Consider the following 19,296-nt stretch of genomic DNA (forward strand, 5'->3'; position numbering starts at 1 on the left):
ACTCTATATAATAGATCGCTCTGTGTGTAATGACTCTATATAATAGATCCCTCTGTGTGTAATGACTCTATATAATAGATCGCTCTGTGTGTAATGACTCTATATAATAGATCCCTCTGTGTGTAATGACTCTATATAATAGATCCCTCTGTGTGCAGTGACTCTATATAATAGATCCCTCTGTGTGTAATGATTCTATATAATAGATCCCTCTGTGTGTAATGACTCTATATAATAGATCCCTCTGTGTGTAATGACTCTATATAATAGATCGCTCTGTGTGTAATGACTATATAATAGATCCCTCTGTGTGTAATGACTCTATATAATAGATCCCTCTGTGTGTAATGACTCTATATAATAGATCCCTCTGTGTGTAATGACTCTATATAATAGATCCCTCTGTGTGTAATGACTCTATATAATAGATCGCTCTGTGTGTAAAGACTCTATATAATAGATCCCTCTGTGTGTAATGACTCTATATAATAGATCCCTCTGTGTGTAGTGACTCTATATAATAGATCCCTCTGTGTGTAATGACTCTATATAATAGATCCCTCTGTGTGTAATGACTCTATATAATAGATCCCTCTGTGTGTAATGACTCTATATAATAGATCCCTCTGTGTGTAATGACTATATAATAGATCCCTCTGTGTGTAATGACTCTATATAATAGATCCCTCTGTGTGTAATGAATCTATATAATAGACCCCTCTGTGTGTAATGATTCTATATAATAAATCCCTTTGTGTGTAATGACTCTATATAATAGATCCCTCTGTGTGTAATGACTATATAATAGATCCCTCTGTGTGTAATGACTCTATATAATAGATCCCTCTGTGTGTAATGACTCTATATAATAGATCCCTCTCTGTGCAATGAATCTATATAATAGACCCCTCTGTGTGTAATGATTCTATATAATAGATCCCTCTGTGTGTAATGACTCTATATAATAGATCCCGCTGTGTGTAATGACTATATAATAGATCCCTCTGTGTGTAATGACTCTATATAATAGATCCCTCTGTGTGTAATGAATCTATATAATAGACCCCTCTGTGTGTAATGATTCTATATAATAGATCCCTCTGTGTGTAATGACTCTATATAATAGATCCCTCTGTGTGTATTGACTCTATATAATAGATCGCTCTGTGTGTAATGACTCTATATAATAGATCCCTCTGTGTGTAATGACTCTATATAATAGATCCCTCTGTGTGTAGTGACTCTATATAATAGATCCCTCTGTGTGTAATTATTCTATATAATAGATCCGTCTGTGTGTAATGACTCTATATAATAGATCCCTCTGTGTGTAATGACTCTATATAATAGATCGCTCTGTGTGTAATGACTATATAATAGATCCCTCTGTGTGTAATGACTCTATATAATAGATCCCTCTGTGTGTAGTGACTCTATATAATAGATCCCTCTGTGTGTAATGACTCTATATAATAGATCCCTCTGTGTGTAATGACTCTATATAATAGATCCCTCTGTGTGTAATGACTCTATATAATAGATCCCTCTGTGTGTAATGACTCTATATAATAGATCCCTCTGTGTGTAATGACTCTATAATAGATCCCTCTGTGTGTAATGACTCTATATAATAGATCCCTCTGTGTGTAATGACTCTATATAATAGATCCCTCTGTGTGTAATGACTCTATATAATAGATCCCTCTGTGTGTAATGACTCTATATAATAGATCGCTCTGTGTGTAATGACTCTATATAATAGATCGCTCTGTGTGTAATGACTCTATATAATAGATCCCTCTGTGTGTAGTGACTCTATATAATAGATCGCTCTGTGTGTAATTACTCTATATAATAGATCCCTCTGTGTGTAATGACTCTATATAATAGATCCCTCTGTGTGTAATGACTATATAATAGATCCCTCTGTGTGTAATAACTCTATATAATAGATCCCTCTGTGTGTAATGAATCTATATAATAGACCCCTCTGTGTGTAATGATTCTATATAATAGATCCCTCTGTGTGTAATGACTCTATATAATAGATCCCTCTGTGTGTAATGACTCTATATAATAGATCTCTCTGTGTGTAATGACTCTATATAATAGATCCCTCTGTGTGTAATGACTCTATATAATAGATCCCTCTGTGTGTAGTGACTCTATATAATAGATCCCTCTGTGTGTAATGATTCTATATAATAGATCCCTCTGTGTGTAATGACTCTATATAATAGATCCCTCTGTGTGTAATGACTCTATATAATAGATCGCTCTGTGTGTAATGACTATATAATAGATCCCTCTGTGTGTAATGACTCTATATAATAGATCCCTCTGTGTGTAGTGACTCTATATAATAGATCCCTCTGTGTAATGACTCTATATAATAGATCCCTCTGTGTGTAATGACTCTATATAATAGATCGCTCTGTGTGTAATGACTCTATATAATAGATCCCTCTGTGTGTAATGATTCTATATAATAGATCCCTCTGTGTGTAGTGACTCTATATAATAGATCGCTCTGTGTGTAATGACTATATAATAGATCCCTCTGTGTGTAATGACTCTATATAATAGATCACTCTGTGTGTAATGAATCTATATAATAAACCCCTCTGTGTGTAATGATTCTATATAATAAACCCCTCTGTGTGTAATGATTCTATATAATAGATCCCTCTGTGTGTAATGACTCTATATAATAGATCCCTCTGTGTGTAATGACTCTATATAATAGATCGCTCTGTGTGTAATGACTCTATATAATAGATCCCTCTGTGTGTAATGACTCTATATAATAGATCGCTCTGTGTGTAATGACTCTATATAATAGATCCCTCTGTGTGTAATGACTCTATATAATAGATCCCTCTGTGTGCAGTGACTCTATATAATAGATCCCTCTGTGTGTAATGATTCTATATAATAGATCCCTCTGTGTGTAATGACTCTATATAATAGATCCCTCTGTGTGTAATGACTCTATATAATAGATCGCTCTGTGTGTAATGACTATATAATAGATCCCTCTGTGTGTAATGACTCTATATAATAGATCCCTCTGTGTGTAATGACTCTATATAATAGTTCCCTCTGTGTGTAATGACTCTATATAATAGATCCCTCTGTGTGTAATGACTCTATATAATAGATCGCTCTGTGTGTAATGACTCTATATAATAGATCCCTCTGTGTGTAATGACTCTATATAATAGATCCCTCTGTGTGTAGTGACTCTATATAATAGATCCCTCTGTGTGTAATGACTCTATATAATAGATCCCTCTGTGTGTAATGACTCTATATAATAGATCCCTCTGTGTGTAATGACTCTATATAATAGATCCCTCTGTGTGTAATGACTATATAATAGATCCCTCTGTGTGTAATGACTCTATATAATAGATCCCTCTGTGTGTAATGAATCTATATAATAGACCCCTCTGTGTGTAATGATTCTATATAATAAATCCCTTTGTGTGTAATGACTCTATATAATAGATCCCTCTGTGTGTAATGACTATATAATAGATCCCTCTGTGTGTAATGACTCTATATAATAGATCCCTCTGTGTGTAATGACTCTATATAATAGATCCCTCTCTGTGCAATGAATCTATATAATAGACCCCTCTGTGTGTAATGATTCTATATAATAGATCCCTCTGTGTGTAATGACTCTATATAATAGATCCCGCTGTGTGTAATGACTATATAATAGATCCCTCTGTGTGTAATGACTCTATATAATAGATCCCTCTGTGTGTAATGAATCTATATAATAGACCCCTCTGTGTGTAATGATTCTATATAATAGATCCCTCTGTGTGTAATGACTCTATATAATAGATCCCTCTGTGTGTATTGACTCTATATAATAGATCGCTCTGTGTGTAATGACTCTATATAATAGATCCCTCTGTGTGTAATGACTCTATATAATAGATCCCTCTGTGTGTAGTGACTCTATATAATAGATCCCTCTGTGTGTAATGATTCTATATAATAGATCCCTCTGTGTGTAATGACTATATAATAGATCCCTCTGTGTGTAATTACTCTATATAATAGATCGCTCTGTGTGTAATGACTATATAATAGATCCCTCTGTGTGTAATGACTCTATATAATAGATCCCTCTGTGTGTAATGACTCTATATAATAGATCCCTCTGTGTGTAATGACTCTATATAATAGATCGCTCTGTGTGTAATGACTCTATATAATAGATCGCTCTGTGTGTAATGACTCTATATAATAGATCCCTCTGTGTGTAATGACTCTATATAATAGATCCCTCTGTGTGTAGTGACTCTATATAATAGATCCCTCTGTGTGTAATGATTCTATATAATAGATCCCTCTGTGTGTAATGACTCTATATAATAGATCCCTCTGTGTGTAATGACTCTATATAATAGATCGCTCTGTGTGTAATGACTATATAATAGATCCCTCTGTGTGTAATGACTCTATATAATAGATCCCTCTGTGTGTAGTGACTCTATATAATAGATCCCTCTGTGTGTAATGACTCTATATAATAGATCCCTCTGTGTGTAATGACTCTATATAATAGATCGCTCTGTGTGTAATGACTCTATATAATAGATCCCTCTGTGTGTAATGATTCTATATAATAGATCCCTCTGTGTGTAATGACTCTATATAATAGATCCCTCTGTGTGTAATGACTCTATATAATAGATCGCTCTGTGTGTAATGACTATATAATAGATCCCTCTGTGTGTAATGACTCTATATAATAGATCCCTCTGTGTGTAATGACTCTATATAATAGATCCCTCTGTGTGTAATGACTCTATATAATAGATCCCTCTGTGTGTAATGACTCTATATAATAGATCGCTCTGTGTGTAATGACTCTATATAATAGATCCCTCTGTGTGTAATGACTCTATATAATAGATCCCTCTGTGTGTAGTGACTCTATATAATAGATCCCTCTGTGTGTAATGACTCTATATAATAGATCCCTCTGTGTGTAATGACTCTATATAATAGATCCCTCTGTGTGTAATGACTCTATATAATAGATCCCTCTGTGTGTAATGACTATATAATAGATCCCTCTGTGTGTAATGACTCTATATAATAGATCCCTCTGTGTGTAATGAATCTATATAATAGACCCCTCTGTGTGTAATGATTCTATATAATAAATCCCTTTGTGTGTAATGACTCTATATAATAGATCCCTCTGTGTGTAATGACTATATAATAGATCCCTCTGTGTGTAATGACTCTATATAATAGATCCCTCTGTGTGTAATGACTCTATATAATAGATCCCTCTCTGTGCAATGAATCTATATAATAGACCCCTCTGTGTGTAATGATTCTATATAATAGATCCCTCTGTGTGTAATGACTCTATATAATAGATCCCTCTGTGTGTAATGAATCTATATAATAGACCCCTCTGTGTGTAATGATTCTATATAATAGATCCCTCTGTGTGTAATGACTCTATATAATAGATCCCTCTGTGTGTATTGACTCTATATAATAGATCGCTCTGTGTGTAATGACTCTATATAATAGATCCCTCTGTGTGTAATGACTCTATATAATAGATCCCTCTGTGTGTAGTGACTCTATATAATAGATCCCTCTGTGTGTAATGACTCTATATAATAGATCCCTCTGTGTGTAGTGACTCTATATAATAGATCCCTCTGTGTGTAATGATTCTATATAATAGATCCCTCTGTGTGTAATGACTATATAATAGATCCCTCTGTGTGTAATTACTCTATATAATAGATCGCTCTGTGTGTAATGACTATATAATAGATCCCTCTGTGTGTAATGACTCTATATAATAGATCCCTCTGTGTGTAATGACTCTATATAATAGATCCCTCTGTGTGTAATGACTCTATATAATAGATCGCTCTGTGTGTAATGACTCTATATAATAGATCGCTCTGTGTGTAATGACTCTATATAATAGATCCCTCTGTGTGTAATAGATCCCTCTGTGTGTAATGACTGTATATAATAGATCCCTCTGTGTGTAGTGACTCTATATAATAGATCCCTCTGTGTGTAATGATTCTATATAATAGATCCCTCTGTGTGTAATGACTCTATATAATAGATCCCTCTGTGTGTAATGACTCTATATAATAGATCGCTCTGTGTGTAATGACTATATAATAGATCCCTCTGTGTGTAATGACTCTATATAATAGATCCCTCTGTGTGTAGTGACTCTATATAATAGATCCCTCTGTGTGTAATGACTCTATATAATAGATCCCTCTGTGTGTAATGACTCTATATAATAGATCGCTCTGTGTGTAATGACTCTATATAATAGATCCCTCTGTGTGTAATGACTCTATATAATAGATCCCTCTGTGTGTAGTGACTCTATATAATAGATCGCTCTGTGTGTAATGACTCTATATAATAGATCCCTCTGTGTGTACTGACTCTATATAATAGATTCCTCTGTGTGTAATGACTATATAATAGATCCCTCTGTGTGTAATGACTCTATATAATAGATCCCTCTGTGTGTAATGAATCTATATAATAGACCCCTCTGTGTGTAATGATTCTATATAATAGATCCCTCTGTGTGTAATGACTCTATATAATAGATCCCTCTGTGTGTAATGACTCTATATAATAGATCGCTCTGTGTGTAATGACTCTATATAATAGATCCCTCTGTGTGTAATGGCTCTATATAATAGATCCCTCTGTGTGTAGTGACTCTATATAATAGATCCCTCTGTGTGTAATGATTCTATATAATAGATCCCTCTGTGTGTAATGACTCTATATAATAGATCCCTCTGTGTGTAATGACTCTATATAATAGATCGCTCTGTGTGTAATGACTATATAATAGATCCCTCTGTGTGTAATGACTCTATATAATAGATCCCTCTGTGTGTAATGACTCTATATAATAGATCCCTCTGTGTGTAATGACTCTATATAATAGATCCCTCTGTGTGTAATGACTATAGATATTAGATCGCTCTGTGTGTAATGACTCTATATAATAGATCCCTCTGTGTGTAATGACTCTATATAATAGATCCCTCTGTGTGTAGTGACTCTATATAATAGATCGCTCTGTGTGTAATGACTCAATATAATAGATCCCTCTGTGTGTAATGACTCTATATAATAGATCGCTCTGTGTGTAATGACTCTATATAATAGATCCCTCTGTGTGTAATGACTGTATATAATAGATCCCTCTGTGTGTAATGACTATATAATAGATCCCTCTGTGTGTAATGACTCTATATAATAGATCCCTCTGTGTGTAATGAATCTATATAATAGACCCCTCTGTGTGTAATGATTCTATATAATAGATCACTCTGTGTGTAATGACTCTATATAATAGATCCCTCTGTGTGTAATGACTCTATATAATAGATCCCTCTGTGTGTAATGACTCTATATAATAGATCACTCTGTGTGTAATGACTCTATATAATAGATCGCTCTGCGTGTAATGACTCTATATAATAGATCCCTCTGCGTGTAATGACTCTATATAATAGATTTATTGTACTAACAGAAAATGTGCAATCTGCATTCAAACAAAATTTGACAGGTGCATAAGTATGGGCACCTTTATCATTTTCTTGTTTTAAATACTCCTACTTACTTTTTATTGACTTACTAAAGCACTTTTTTTGGTTTTGTAACCTCATTGAGCTTTGAACTTCATAGCCAGGTGTATGCAATCATGAGAAAAGCTACTTAAAGTGGCCACTTGCAAGTTGTTCTCCTGTTTGAATCTCCTCTGAAGAGTGGCATCATGGGCTCCTCAAAACAACTGTCAAATGATCTGAAAACAAAGATTATTCAACATAGTTGTTCAGGGGAAGGATACAAAAAGCTGTCTCAGAGATTTAACCTGTCAGTTTCCACTGTGAGGAACATAGTAAGGAAAGGGAAGAACACAGGGACAGTTCTTGTTAAGACCAGAAATGGCAGGCCAAGAAAAACATCAGAAAGGCAGAGAAGAAGAATGGTGAGATCAGTCAAGGACAATCCTCAGACCACCTCCAGAGAGCTGCAGCATCAACTTGCTGCAGATGGTGTCACTGTGCATCGGTCAACTATACAACGCACTTTGCACAAGGAGAAGCTGTATGGGAGAGTGATGCGAAAGAAGCCGTTTCTGCAAGCACGCCACAAACAGAGTCGGCTGAGGTATGCAAAAGCACATTTGGAGAAGCCAATTTCTTTTTGGAAGAAGGTCCTGTGGACTGATGAAACCAAGATTGAGTTGTTTGGTCATACAAAAAGGCGTTATGCATGGCGACAAAAAAACACAGCATTCCAAGAAAAACACTTGCTACCCACAGTAAAATTTGGTGTAGGTTCCATCATGCTTTGGGGCTGTGTGGCCAATGCCGGCACCGGGAATCTTGTTAAAGTTGAGGGACGCATGGATTCCACTCAGTATCAGCAGATTCCTGACAATAATGTTCAAGAATCAGTGACAAAGTTCAAGTTACGCAGGGGATGGATCTTTCAGCAAGACAATGATCCAAAACACTGCTCCAAATCTACTCAGGCATTCATGCAGAGGAACAATTACAATGTTCTGGAATGGCCATCCCAGTCCCCAGACCTGAATATCATTGAACATCTGTGGGATCATTTGAAGAGGGCTGTCCATGCTCGGCGACCATCAAACTTAACTGAACTGGAATTGTTTTGTAAAGAGGAATGGTCAAAAATACCTTCATCCAGGATCCAGGAAATCATTAAAAGCTACAGGAAGCGACTAGAGGCTGTTATTTTTGCAAAAGGAGGATCTACTAAATATTAATGTCACTTTTCTGGTGAGGTGCCCATACTTATGCACCTGTCAAATTTTGTTTGAATGCAGATTGCACATTTTCTGTTAGTACAATAAACCTCATTTCAAGGCAGAAACATTACTGTGTCCAACAGTTATTACATATATCAAACTGAAATAGCTGTTGCAAAAACACCAATTTTTATAAAACATTAAGCTTAAGATTAATAGGGGTGCCCAAACTTTTTCATATAACTGTATAAGCATTTCCTTAGATATATTCTTACTGTTTTCTCCTCAGCTCCAGTGGAGATTGGTGGTTGGCAAAGTCTGAGCGTTCTGGCGAAGAAGGCTACATCCCCAGTAACTTTGTTACTATTGTAAATGTCTTGGAAATGGAAAAGTGAGTAAAACTTTTGTCAGTTGTGAAATTTGTAATTTGATATAATAAAGTAAAATCACTATATTTACATATATTTAATGCTAACAAGTAGAGATTGTCCATGCTGAGACCTCCTTTAACAAACTTCCCAACAAGGCGATTTTCCATTTTTTTTTCACTTTTCTTTTTTCCTCCTCTTTTTCCAAGAGCTATACTTATTTTATATCTCCATTGACATACCTGTATGAGAGTTTTTTTTTTGTTATGTTTTTTTTAATGACACGATTCATTTTATCATATCATGTACTGGAAGGCAGAAAAAAAATTACAATTGTAGCAAAATTGCCATAAAGAGTAATTCCACATTTGTTTTTTGGGATTTTTATTTATAATGTTCACTGTACAGTAAAAATGACCTGACTGAAGGTCAGTACGATTACACAGATAACAAATATGCATAGTTTTTATTTTTTATTTACTTAGTGAAAAAATTCAGAATTTTTTTTTCATTATTATTTGCTTGTTTCTATTTTCCAGGACCCGTATTGTTTTTAATTTTCGGGATAAGGGACTGCGTGACGGTTTTTTTCTTGCGCCCTGAGCCGACATTTTTATTGATCCCATTTTATATACGATGTTTTGATCGCCTCTTATTTCATTTTTTTTTGTTGCGCTGTGGAGGCTGCTGAAAATAAAACAATTCTGGCGGTTTGATTTTTTTATTATTACGCCACTTACCGATGGGGTTAATTCATTTTATATTTTAATAGATTGGACTTTTACAAAAGTAGAGATACCTCTGTATCTATGTATATTTTTTATTATTTCTTTATTATTAATAGGAGATAACTTTTATATTTTTTTATTCTTAAAAAAAACAATTTCACTTACTTTTTACTGTATTTTATAGTCCCCTTAGGGGACTTGTGTCTGCGATTTTCTGATGGTTTGTGCTATATACCTATGTATATACCTATTTTGTGCTATATACCTATTTTGTGCTATATACATATATATATATATGTACTGTGGTGTATATGAAAAATCAGTGTCTCCTATGAATGGCAGCACTCGCTGGCTTTTATAAGCGTAGTAGTGTTATGACCGGCACGGGGGTCTCCAGTAGACTATCAACCATAATGGCAACACATCGATGTCCCGTAATCACATTATGGGATGGTCGATGCGAATTTAGAACAGTGCACCCCTGGGTCACAAGCTGTCACTGATTCACAGCAGCATGTAGCACGTTAACTGCTTCGTTCCACTCACAGCTGTTAGAGGCAGATGATGGCTAAATTTCAGCCATCATCTGCTGGCCAACATTTGTGTTTGACTCCTATGTCAGTATGGGGTAAATGTCATAATGTCTGTGGCATATGAATCCAGATGTAATGTGTCAGAATTTTTACTCAGGTTCTTTTTCAATAACATCACTCGGAAAGATGCTGAAAGACAACTGTTGGCTCCAGACAACATCCCTGGAACCTTCCTTATCCGGGAGAGTGAAACCAGCCTAGGTATGGTCACATTGCATCCAAAATCTATACTTATGGTTTGGTTATTAGGTGTTTTTTTTAGCAAATATTTTATCTTTTTATCATTGTAACAGCTCATAATAATAACTTTCATCTTGGAATAAATTATGGAAGCGCCACCTCCTCCTGCTCCTTTCTCTGAATTCACACTGCATAGAGGCTGCTAGTAGAGATGAGCGAACCCAAACTTCAAAGTTCAGCATTTGTACAGGAGAGAGAGAGAGGGTGAGAGAGAGGGAGAGGGATAGGGTGAGAAACACGGAGAGGGAAAGGGAACATGTGAGGGAGAGAGAGAGGGTGAGAGAGGGAAAGGGATAGGGTGAGAAAGAGGAAGAGCGAAAGGGAGAAGGTGAGGGCGAGGGAGAGGGTAAGAGAGCGGGAGAGGGAAAGCGATAGGGTGAGAAAAAGGGAGAGGGAAAGAGAGAAGGTGAGGGAGAGGGTGAGAAAGAGGGATAAGGTGAGGGAGAGGGTGAGAGAGAGGGAGAGGGAAAGGGAGAAGGTGAGGGAGAGTGTGAGAGAGAGGGAGAGGGAAAGGGATAGGGTGAGAAAAAGGGAGAGAGAAAGGGAGAAGGTGAGGGGAGGGTGATAGAAAGGGAGAAGGTGAGGAAGAGGGTGAGAGAGAGGGAGAGTGAAAGGGTGAGAAAAAGCAAGAGGAAAAGGGAGAAGGTGAGGGAGAGGATGAGAGAGCGGGAGAGGGAAAGGGATAGGGTGAGAAAAAGGGAGAGGGAAAGGGAGAAGGTGAGGGAGAGGGTGAGAGAGAGGGAGAGGAAAAGGGATAAAGCGAGGGAGAGGGATAGGGTGAGAAAGAGGAAGAAGGAAAAGGAGAAGTTGAGGGAGAGGGAGAGGGTGAAAGAGTGGGAGAGGGAAAGTGATAGGGTGAGAAAAAGGGAGAGGGAAAGGGAGAAGGTGAGGGAGAGGTGAGAGAGAGGGAGAAGGTGAGGGAGAGGGTGAGAGAGAGGGAGAGGGAAAGGGAGAAGGTGAGGGAGAGTGTGAGAGAGAGGGAGAGGGAAAGGGATAGGGTGAGAAAAAAGGAGAGGGAAACGGAGAAGGTGAGGGGAGGGTGAGAGAAAGGGAGAAGGTGAGGGAGAGGGTGAGAAAGAGGGAGCGGGAAAGGGATAGGGTGAGAAAAAAGGAGAGGGAAAGGGAGAAGGTGAGGGAGAGGGTGAGAGAGCGGGAGAGGGAGATGGATAGGCTGAAAATAAGGAAGAGGGAAAGGGAGAAGGCGAGGGATAGGGTGAGAAAGAGGGAGAGGTAAAGGGAGAAGATGAGGGAGAGGTAAAGAGAATTTTCCAGCTGAAAAGTTGGAGTCCACACAGTTTTCCATGGGATATCGGGTTCTGGTTCAAGGTCGGGTAAAGTTCTGGTACTGACGAAACTTTGAAATAAAGTTTGGGTTGGGTACCAAAACCCGAACTTCCACGGATCCACTCATCCCTAGCTGCCAGTTATGCAAGAGGAGGCGGCACTGGGTGGAGAATAGAGCTGGAGTGACAGAGGCTTTAGATCTACCATAGCTACCAAGGAACGGACCGGCCATGTGAAGGTATTCCTGGACTTCTCTTTGAAAGAGTCGCATATGCATATAAATAGTTTGCTTTTTTTGCTGGTGGGGGGATATCCTTATGACAGATTCCTATAATGAATGAAAAATCAGAAATCCCTTTCCGTTCACTGTGCAGTGTATGGGAGAATCATTACAGTTTGTCTCCACCAGCTCAGAGTCAACTGCAAGTTAACAGATAGATCCTGCAGAGGTGTATACTGCTAAAAATGCTGGATACAAGTCATATAATGCCTAGAAATTATCCCCATATACAGACCACACAGGACAGCTTATTCTGAAAAGTTACATCAAAGTATAGTTAATTACTTTTTATTTCCACCCTGCTGCTTGTTGGCATATACAACAGATTAGGACTTATTATAAGTGAAAGGAGGACTTTATACTAACCAGACAGCACATGGCGATAGTGTGTATAGTTATATGCTTGCTGTAAATGTGGGAGGAAATCTCTCAATTGTTGGTTGTTTTTACTTCCTGTGTTTTTCTTTTTTCCTGTATGTGTTATGTCAGCAGCACAAGGACTGTGTGACACTGAATTGTATCTCATGTTTAACCAGTATGAAGTAAATACTGTTTACTCAAGATATCTTGCTGATTGAAGCTCTGGTAAGTACAGTGGTGACTGTAAGAAGATGCACTCTGCGACAGGTTATGGGCCCAGGCCGGAACCCAGACACTAAAGCCCAGACACTACAGGCCCGCACTACAAGAGGATCCTGGTTTATAACCCCAGATAACGGAGCACAAAGATAAGCTCTGTAAACAGAAGGAAATAAATCCAGATACAGAGTGACAAAGGAATTCACGATCCCAGGAGCTGGATATAATTACAGAGAATTCAACACAGGCAAGACATACAGGAACTATCAACAAGAAAAAACAGCAGAATATCTTCAGTACAACTCTCTAAACAAGTAAGACTATATAAAGATGATGAGTAACACAGAACTGAAATTCTCAGTAGCTAAACTGAATAGTGAAAATGATCAGTTATGGAAATTCGAAGTAGAGATGTTGTTATCTAAGGATGATTTATGGGAAGTAATTGTTACAGAAAGACCAGATCAAGATAATCAGACATGGGATAAGAAGAATAGACAAGCGAGAGCCACCATTAGCTTATTAGTGGATGATGCTCAATTAATACATATAAGAAATGAAGAAACAGCTAAAGGAATGTGGTAAGAATTAAGAAAACTGTATGAAAGACCTAGCTTGAATCACAAGTTATTTTTATTAAGAAAGCTTTACAGTATGAGATTGAGTGCAAATGACGACATGCAGAAGCACATATTCTCAATGATGGAAGTGATATCACAGCTAAGATCTATTGGTGAAGACATTAAAGAAAGTCATATATCAACTATATTATTGTGCAGTTTACCAGATTCGTATACAGCCTTGATAAATGCCCTTGAGACGAGACCAGAAACTGACATTATATTAGATTTTGTGAAAACAAGACTAATAGATGAATATCAGAGAAGAAAAGAACAAAGAAATGATTCTTCTACTGAAAAGGACAGTGAAAACGCTCTTAAAGCTACAAAATTTAAAAAAAAACCTATAATAAAGAGACAAGAGAATGCTTCAGATGTAAGAAAAAAGGTAATTTAAAGAAAGACTGTACCATATGGAAAGCAGAACAACAAAAATTACAACATAAAAAGCATACACAGAAAGTAAAAAACACAATTTCCGATTCATGTGAGAATAATTGGAATGGCACATTTAAAGTAACAGACAAGAAATCATCACTTGGTTGGTTTATTGATTCAGGAGCAACGAGTCATATAACAAGTGACAAGAATTTCTTTACTGATCTTGATTTAGATAAGAAAGAAGCCATTTATCTTGCAGATGGAAGCAAAATAACCGCAGAAGGTATCGGACAAGGTATGCTAAATTGTTCAAACAAGTTCGGACAAGGTTCAAAGATACTTGTACAGGATGTGTTGTATGTTCCAAAATTGGAAGGCGGATTATTATCTGTGAAACGTTTAACAGCAAAAGGACTTACAGTAAAATTCAAAGACAATGAGTGTGCAATTATTGCAGGAAACAAAGTGATCACCAAAGTCAAGGCAGATGAACAATTATATAATTTTGACACACCAAAGGAACAGATGAAGGTAAGTACACATGATCACAAAAACTGTTTTCACATGTGGCATAGACGTCTAGGACATAGACACCCTGACAGTATAAGGGAACTACAGAGAAAAGAATTGACAAAAGATTTAAAGATATCAGATTGCTCAATTACCATAAGATGTGAATGTTGTATAAAATCCAAAGCCACAAGGATATCTATTCCAAAAGAAAGTGAGATGAAAAGCGAAAGACCACTTGATTTGGTGCATACTGACGTATGTGGACCCATGAAAGTGACTACATCAGGAGGCAATAGATACATGTTGACTTTTATAGACGACTACTCAAGATACACAGTCACATACTTAATTAAGAACAAAAGTGAAGTTTTTGATAAACTTGTAAACTATGTAACAAGATCAAGTAACAAATTTCAAAGGAAGCCAATTGTCATCAGAAGTGATAATGGAGGTGAATTTACAGGTCACAGAATAGAAGACTACTTAAGACAAAATGGAATAGAACACTAGAAAACTGTTCCATACACACCTGAACAGAATGGAGTAGCAGAAAGGAAAAACAGAACTCTAACAGAAATGATAAGATGTATGCTGACGGATTCCAAACTACCAGAGAAATATTGGGGTGAGGCTGCAATGACAGCTACATATCTACAGAACCGACTTTTTTCCAGAAAACTGACGAAAACTCCATATGAACTGTGGCAAGGTATGAAACCAAGTGTCAATCATTTAAAAGTTTTTGGATGTAAAGTTTTTTATTCATTCCAACAGAAAAACGTTCCAAACTTCAAAACAGATCCATGGAAGGAATATTCGTTGGATATAGTGAAAATTGGAAAGGATATAGAATCCTAGATCCCAAAACAGACAGAGTTACGGTGAGTAACAGTGTGACATTCATTGAAGATTTAAATGAAGGCATAATGATTTCAGTTGAAAAAAAAAAGAGAAAAACAATAGTGACATAACTGAAGAAATATCTGATGAGAAAGAAGTAGAAATTAATGAAGAACAAAATACTGAAAGTGAAGAATCACAATTACAAACAGACACAGAACCAAGACGTTCATTGAGAGAGAACAAAGGAAAACCACCAAAACGTCTCTCATACAAGACAAGCATAAGAAAAATCTATGAGCTTACCTCTTGGGAAGACATATCTAAACTTCCTGAAGAAGAAGCTAATAAATGGATAGAAGCAACAGAAACAGAAATTAAATCCATGCATGATTCAAATACATGGACACTAGCAGATTTGCCAGAAGGAAGAAAAGCCATAGGATGTAATTGGATTTTTAAAGTAAAATACCAAACTGATGGCACAGCTGAAAGATACCGAGCAAGACTCGTAGATAAAGGGTATTCTCAAAAATATGGAGAAGACTATGATGAGACATTTGCTCCAGTTGTCATACACACTACAATAAGAACTTTACTTACAGTTGCAGCAATGAAACAGATGGAACTGAGACATCTGGATGTAAAGACAGCTTTTTTGAATGGAGATTTAACAGAAGGCATTTACATGGAACAACCTCCAGGATTCAAAGATGAAAGAAATCCAAACAAAGTTTGCAAACTACAGAAAAGCATATATGGTTTAAAGCAAGCAGCTAAAGCGTGGAATGACAAAATCACAGAGTACTTACAAATGAAAAATTTCAAAGAAGCAATGCTGATCCATGCTTGTACACAAAAAGGCTGATTAATAGATGGATTTGTGTACTCATATATGTAGACGACATTTTGATTTGTTTTAAACAAGAAAGGGATAAAGAAAACATTCTAAAAATCCTGAAGCAACATTTCAAAATCAAAGACTTGGGAAATGTGAAGCAGTACCTAGGAATACAGGTAGAAAGAGAAGAAGACGGAAGTTTCCTACTGAATCAAAATCACATGATTCAAGACATAACAGAAAAATTTGGATTAAAGGATGTAAAAGCAGTAAAGTCTCCAATGGAAACTAATTATCTCAAAGAGATGAACAGTGAAAAAAATATTCTACCAAATAATGAAGAATACAGAACCGCAATAGGAAAACTACTGTATCTAGCGACCGTTACAAGACCAGACATCGCAGCAGCAGTAGGAATCCTGAGTAGAAAGGTATAAAAACCAAATCAAGCTGATTGGAATGCCGTGAAGAGAGTAATGCGTTATTTGAAAGGAACTAGCAATGTTAAGCTGAAATTACCCACAAGTGATAATTGCATTTTAACAGGATATGTTGATGCCGATTGGGCTGGAGATCCAACTGACAGATCTACCAGTGGACATATTTTTTTTCTCTCAGGTGGACCAATAAGTTGGACAAGTAAGAAACAGTCAATTGTGACACTGTCTTCAACAGAAGCAGAATATGTTGCCGCAGCACATGCGAGTCAAGAAGTACTGTGGTTAAGACAATTGTTGACAGAATTAGGACAACCACAGTTGGAACCAACAAAACTGAAAGAGGACAATCAAGGATGTCTTGTTCTTGCTCAGATGGAAAGAGTCAATCCTAGAACCAAGCATATTGATGTGAAATATCATTTCTTGAGAGATCATCAGGAACAAGGAGTCTTGAAGTTAGAGTATTGACCTACTGAAGAAATGACAGCAGACATCTTCACAAAGGCGTTGAATGCTGATAAACACAAGAGACTAATAAAAAAGTTGGGTTTGATTGAATAAGTCCTTACTGTTGAGAAAGGGTGTTGGCATATACCACAGATTAGGACTTATTATAAGTGAAAGAAGGACTTTATACTAACCAGACAGCACATGGCGATAGTGTGAATAGTTATATGCTTGCTGTAAATGTGGGAGAAAATCTCTCAATTGTTGGTTGTTTTTACTTCCTGTGTTTTTCTTTTTTTCCTGTATGTGTTATGTCAGCAGCACACGGACTGTGTGACACTGAATTGTATCTCATGTTTAACCAGTATGAAGTAAATACTGTTTACTCAAGATATCTTGCTGATTGAAGCTCTCGTAAGTACAGTGGTGACTGTAAGAAGATGCACTCTGCGACACTGCTGACATTCAGCACATGTACAAAATCTCACCCGCAGCTTCCATCCAATGTGTCTTTTAGGAATCTGAGCATAGAGACTTGTATACACCGGCGGCTTTAGAGGGGACTGAACAATTCCCACACATCGGCCATATTACTATTATATTTGTATTTTAGATGAGTTTCTCCAGTCAGTTGAATATTTACTTCATTTCTAATACCAGCTGTAGTGACATACGGTATTATTTCCTGAGTAGAGGCATGTCCCGATCTCTTATCATCACTAACAATCTGTGGCCGACAGCACGCAGGGTGCAGCGTTACAGTACAGAAGGTGGTTTTCCACTCATGCCCCACACACCCCACCTGTACATTATTACACTACTACTTGTTTCCGTTTACAGATGATTTGGAAAAAACTCACAGATTTAGGCTATTTTCATACAAAATCTTCTTTAAATAAATAGTTAATTACTGGCATTCTGTTCTTGGAATCCAGTCTATTAATCACAGCAGAGAGAGGCTGCAAAAAATCATCTCTCTCCCTGGAAGACCTGACACATCTATACATTACATGGACAGGCCATTTATTATAACCTGACTTAATTGACTGCCTTCTAACAAAAATCCTTTCAGAAGTTCAGCTTCAAAAATCATGTTTCAGACCGATTATCCTATAGACAGTAAAGGCCAAAAGTGTTGAGATTGACTCAAATATTTTTTGTAGAATTTTCTGCTTTGGAGTTTTTAGCTACCCTAGTAGTGGTTACAGACAGGATCTTATTATGTATTTCTGTATACAGGGAGCTCCCCCTAGTGGTGGTTACAGACAGGATCTTATTATGTATTTCTGTATACAGGGAGCTCCCCCTAGTGGTGGTTACAGACAGGATCTTATTATGTATTTCTGTATACAGGGAGCTCCCCCTAGTAGTGGTTACAGACAGGATCTTATTATGTATTTCTGTATACAGGGAGCTCCCCCTAGTGGTGGTTACAGACAGGATCTTATTATGTATCTCTGTATACAGGGAGCTCCCCCTAGTGGTGGCTGCAGACAGGATCTTATTATGTATCTCTGTATACAGGGAGCTCCCCCTAGTGGTGGCTGCAGACAGGATCTTATCATGTATCTCTGTATGCAGGAAGCTCCCCCTAGTGGTGGCTGCAGACAGGATCTTATTATGTATCTCTGTATGCAGGAAGCTCCCCGTAGTGGTAACTGCAGACAGGATCTTATCATGTATCTCTGTATGCAGGGAGCTCCCCCTAGTGGTGGCTGCAGACAGGATCTTATCATGTATCTCTGTATGCAGGGAGCTCCCCCTAGTGGGGGCTGCAGACAGGATCTTATCATGTACCTCTGCATACAGGGAGATCCCCCTAGTGGTGGTTACAGATAGGATCTTATCATGTATCTCTATATGCAGGGAGATCCCCCTAGTGGTGGTTACAGATAGGATCTTATCATGTATCTCTGTATACAGGGAGCTCCCCCTAGTGGTGGCGGAAGACAGGATCTTATCATGTATCTCTGTATACAGGGAGCTCCCCCTAGTGGTGGTAACAGACAGAATCTTATCATGTATCTCTGTATACAGGGAGCACCCCCTAGTGGAGGTAACAGACAGGATCTTATCATGTATCTCTGTATACAGGGAGCTCCCCCTAGTGGAGGTTACAGACAGAATCTTATCATGTATCTCTTTATACAGGGAGCTCCCCCTAGTGGTGGTTACAGACAGGATCTTATCATGTATCTCTGTATACAGGGAGCTCCCCCTAGTGGTGGTTACAGACAGGATTTTATCATGTATCTCTGTATATAGGGAGCTCCCCCTAGAGGTGACTGCAGACAGAATGTTATCAAGTATCT

At 37.4% G+C, this 19,296-nt stretch overlaps 1 protein-coding gene across 1 annotated transcript in view; it reads left to right on the forward strand.

Moving 5' to 3' along the window:
- The window catches only part of BLK (BLK proto-oncogene, Src family tyrosine kinase), a 147,897-nt gene that overhangs the window by 80,298 nt on the left and 48,303 nt on the right, over positions 1 to 19,296 (forward strand). The window contains exons 5-6 of the mRNA XM_073673898.1: positions 9,120 to 9,221; positions 10,617 to 10,720. Of these exons, the coding sequence (XP_073529999.1) occupies positions 9,120 to 9,221; positions 10,617 to 10,720 (206 nt within the window). The remainder of the gene's footprint in view (positions 1 to 9,119; positions 9,222 to 10,616; positions 10,721 to 19,296) is intronic.

This window comes from Phyllobates terribilis, unplaced genomic scaffold (genome assembly GCF_046119375.1).
Source record: "Phyllobates terribilis strain yellow unplaced genomic scaffold, ASM4611937v1 Scaffold_3__8_contigs__length_932513732, whole genome shotgun sequence".
NCBI lineage: Eukaryota > Metazoa > Chordata > Amphibia > Anura > Dendrobatidae > Phyllobates > Phyllobates terribilis.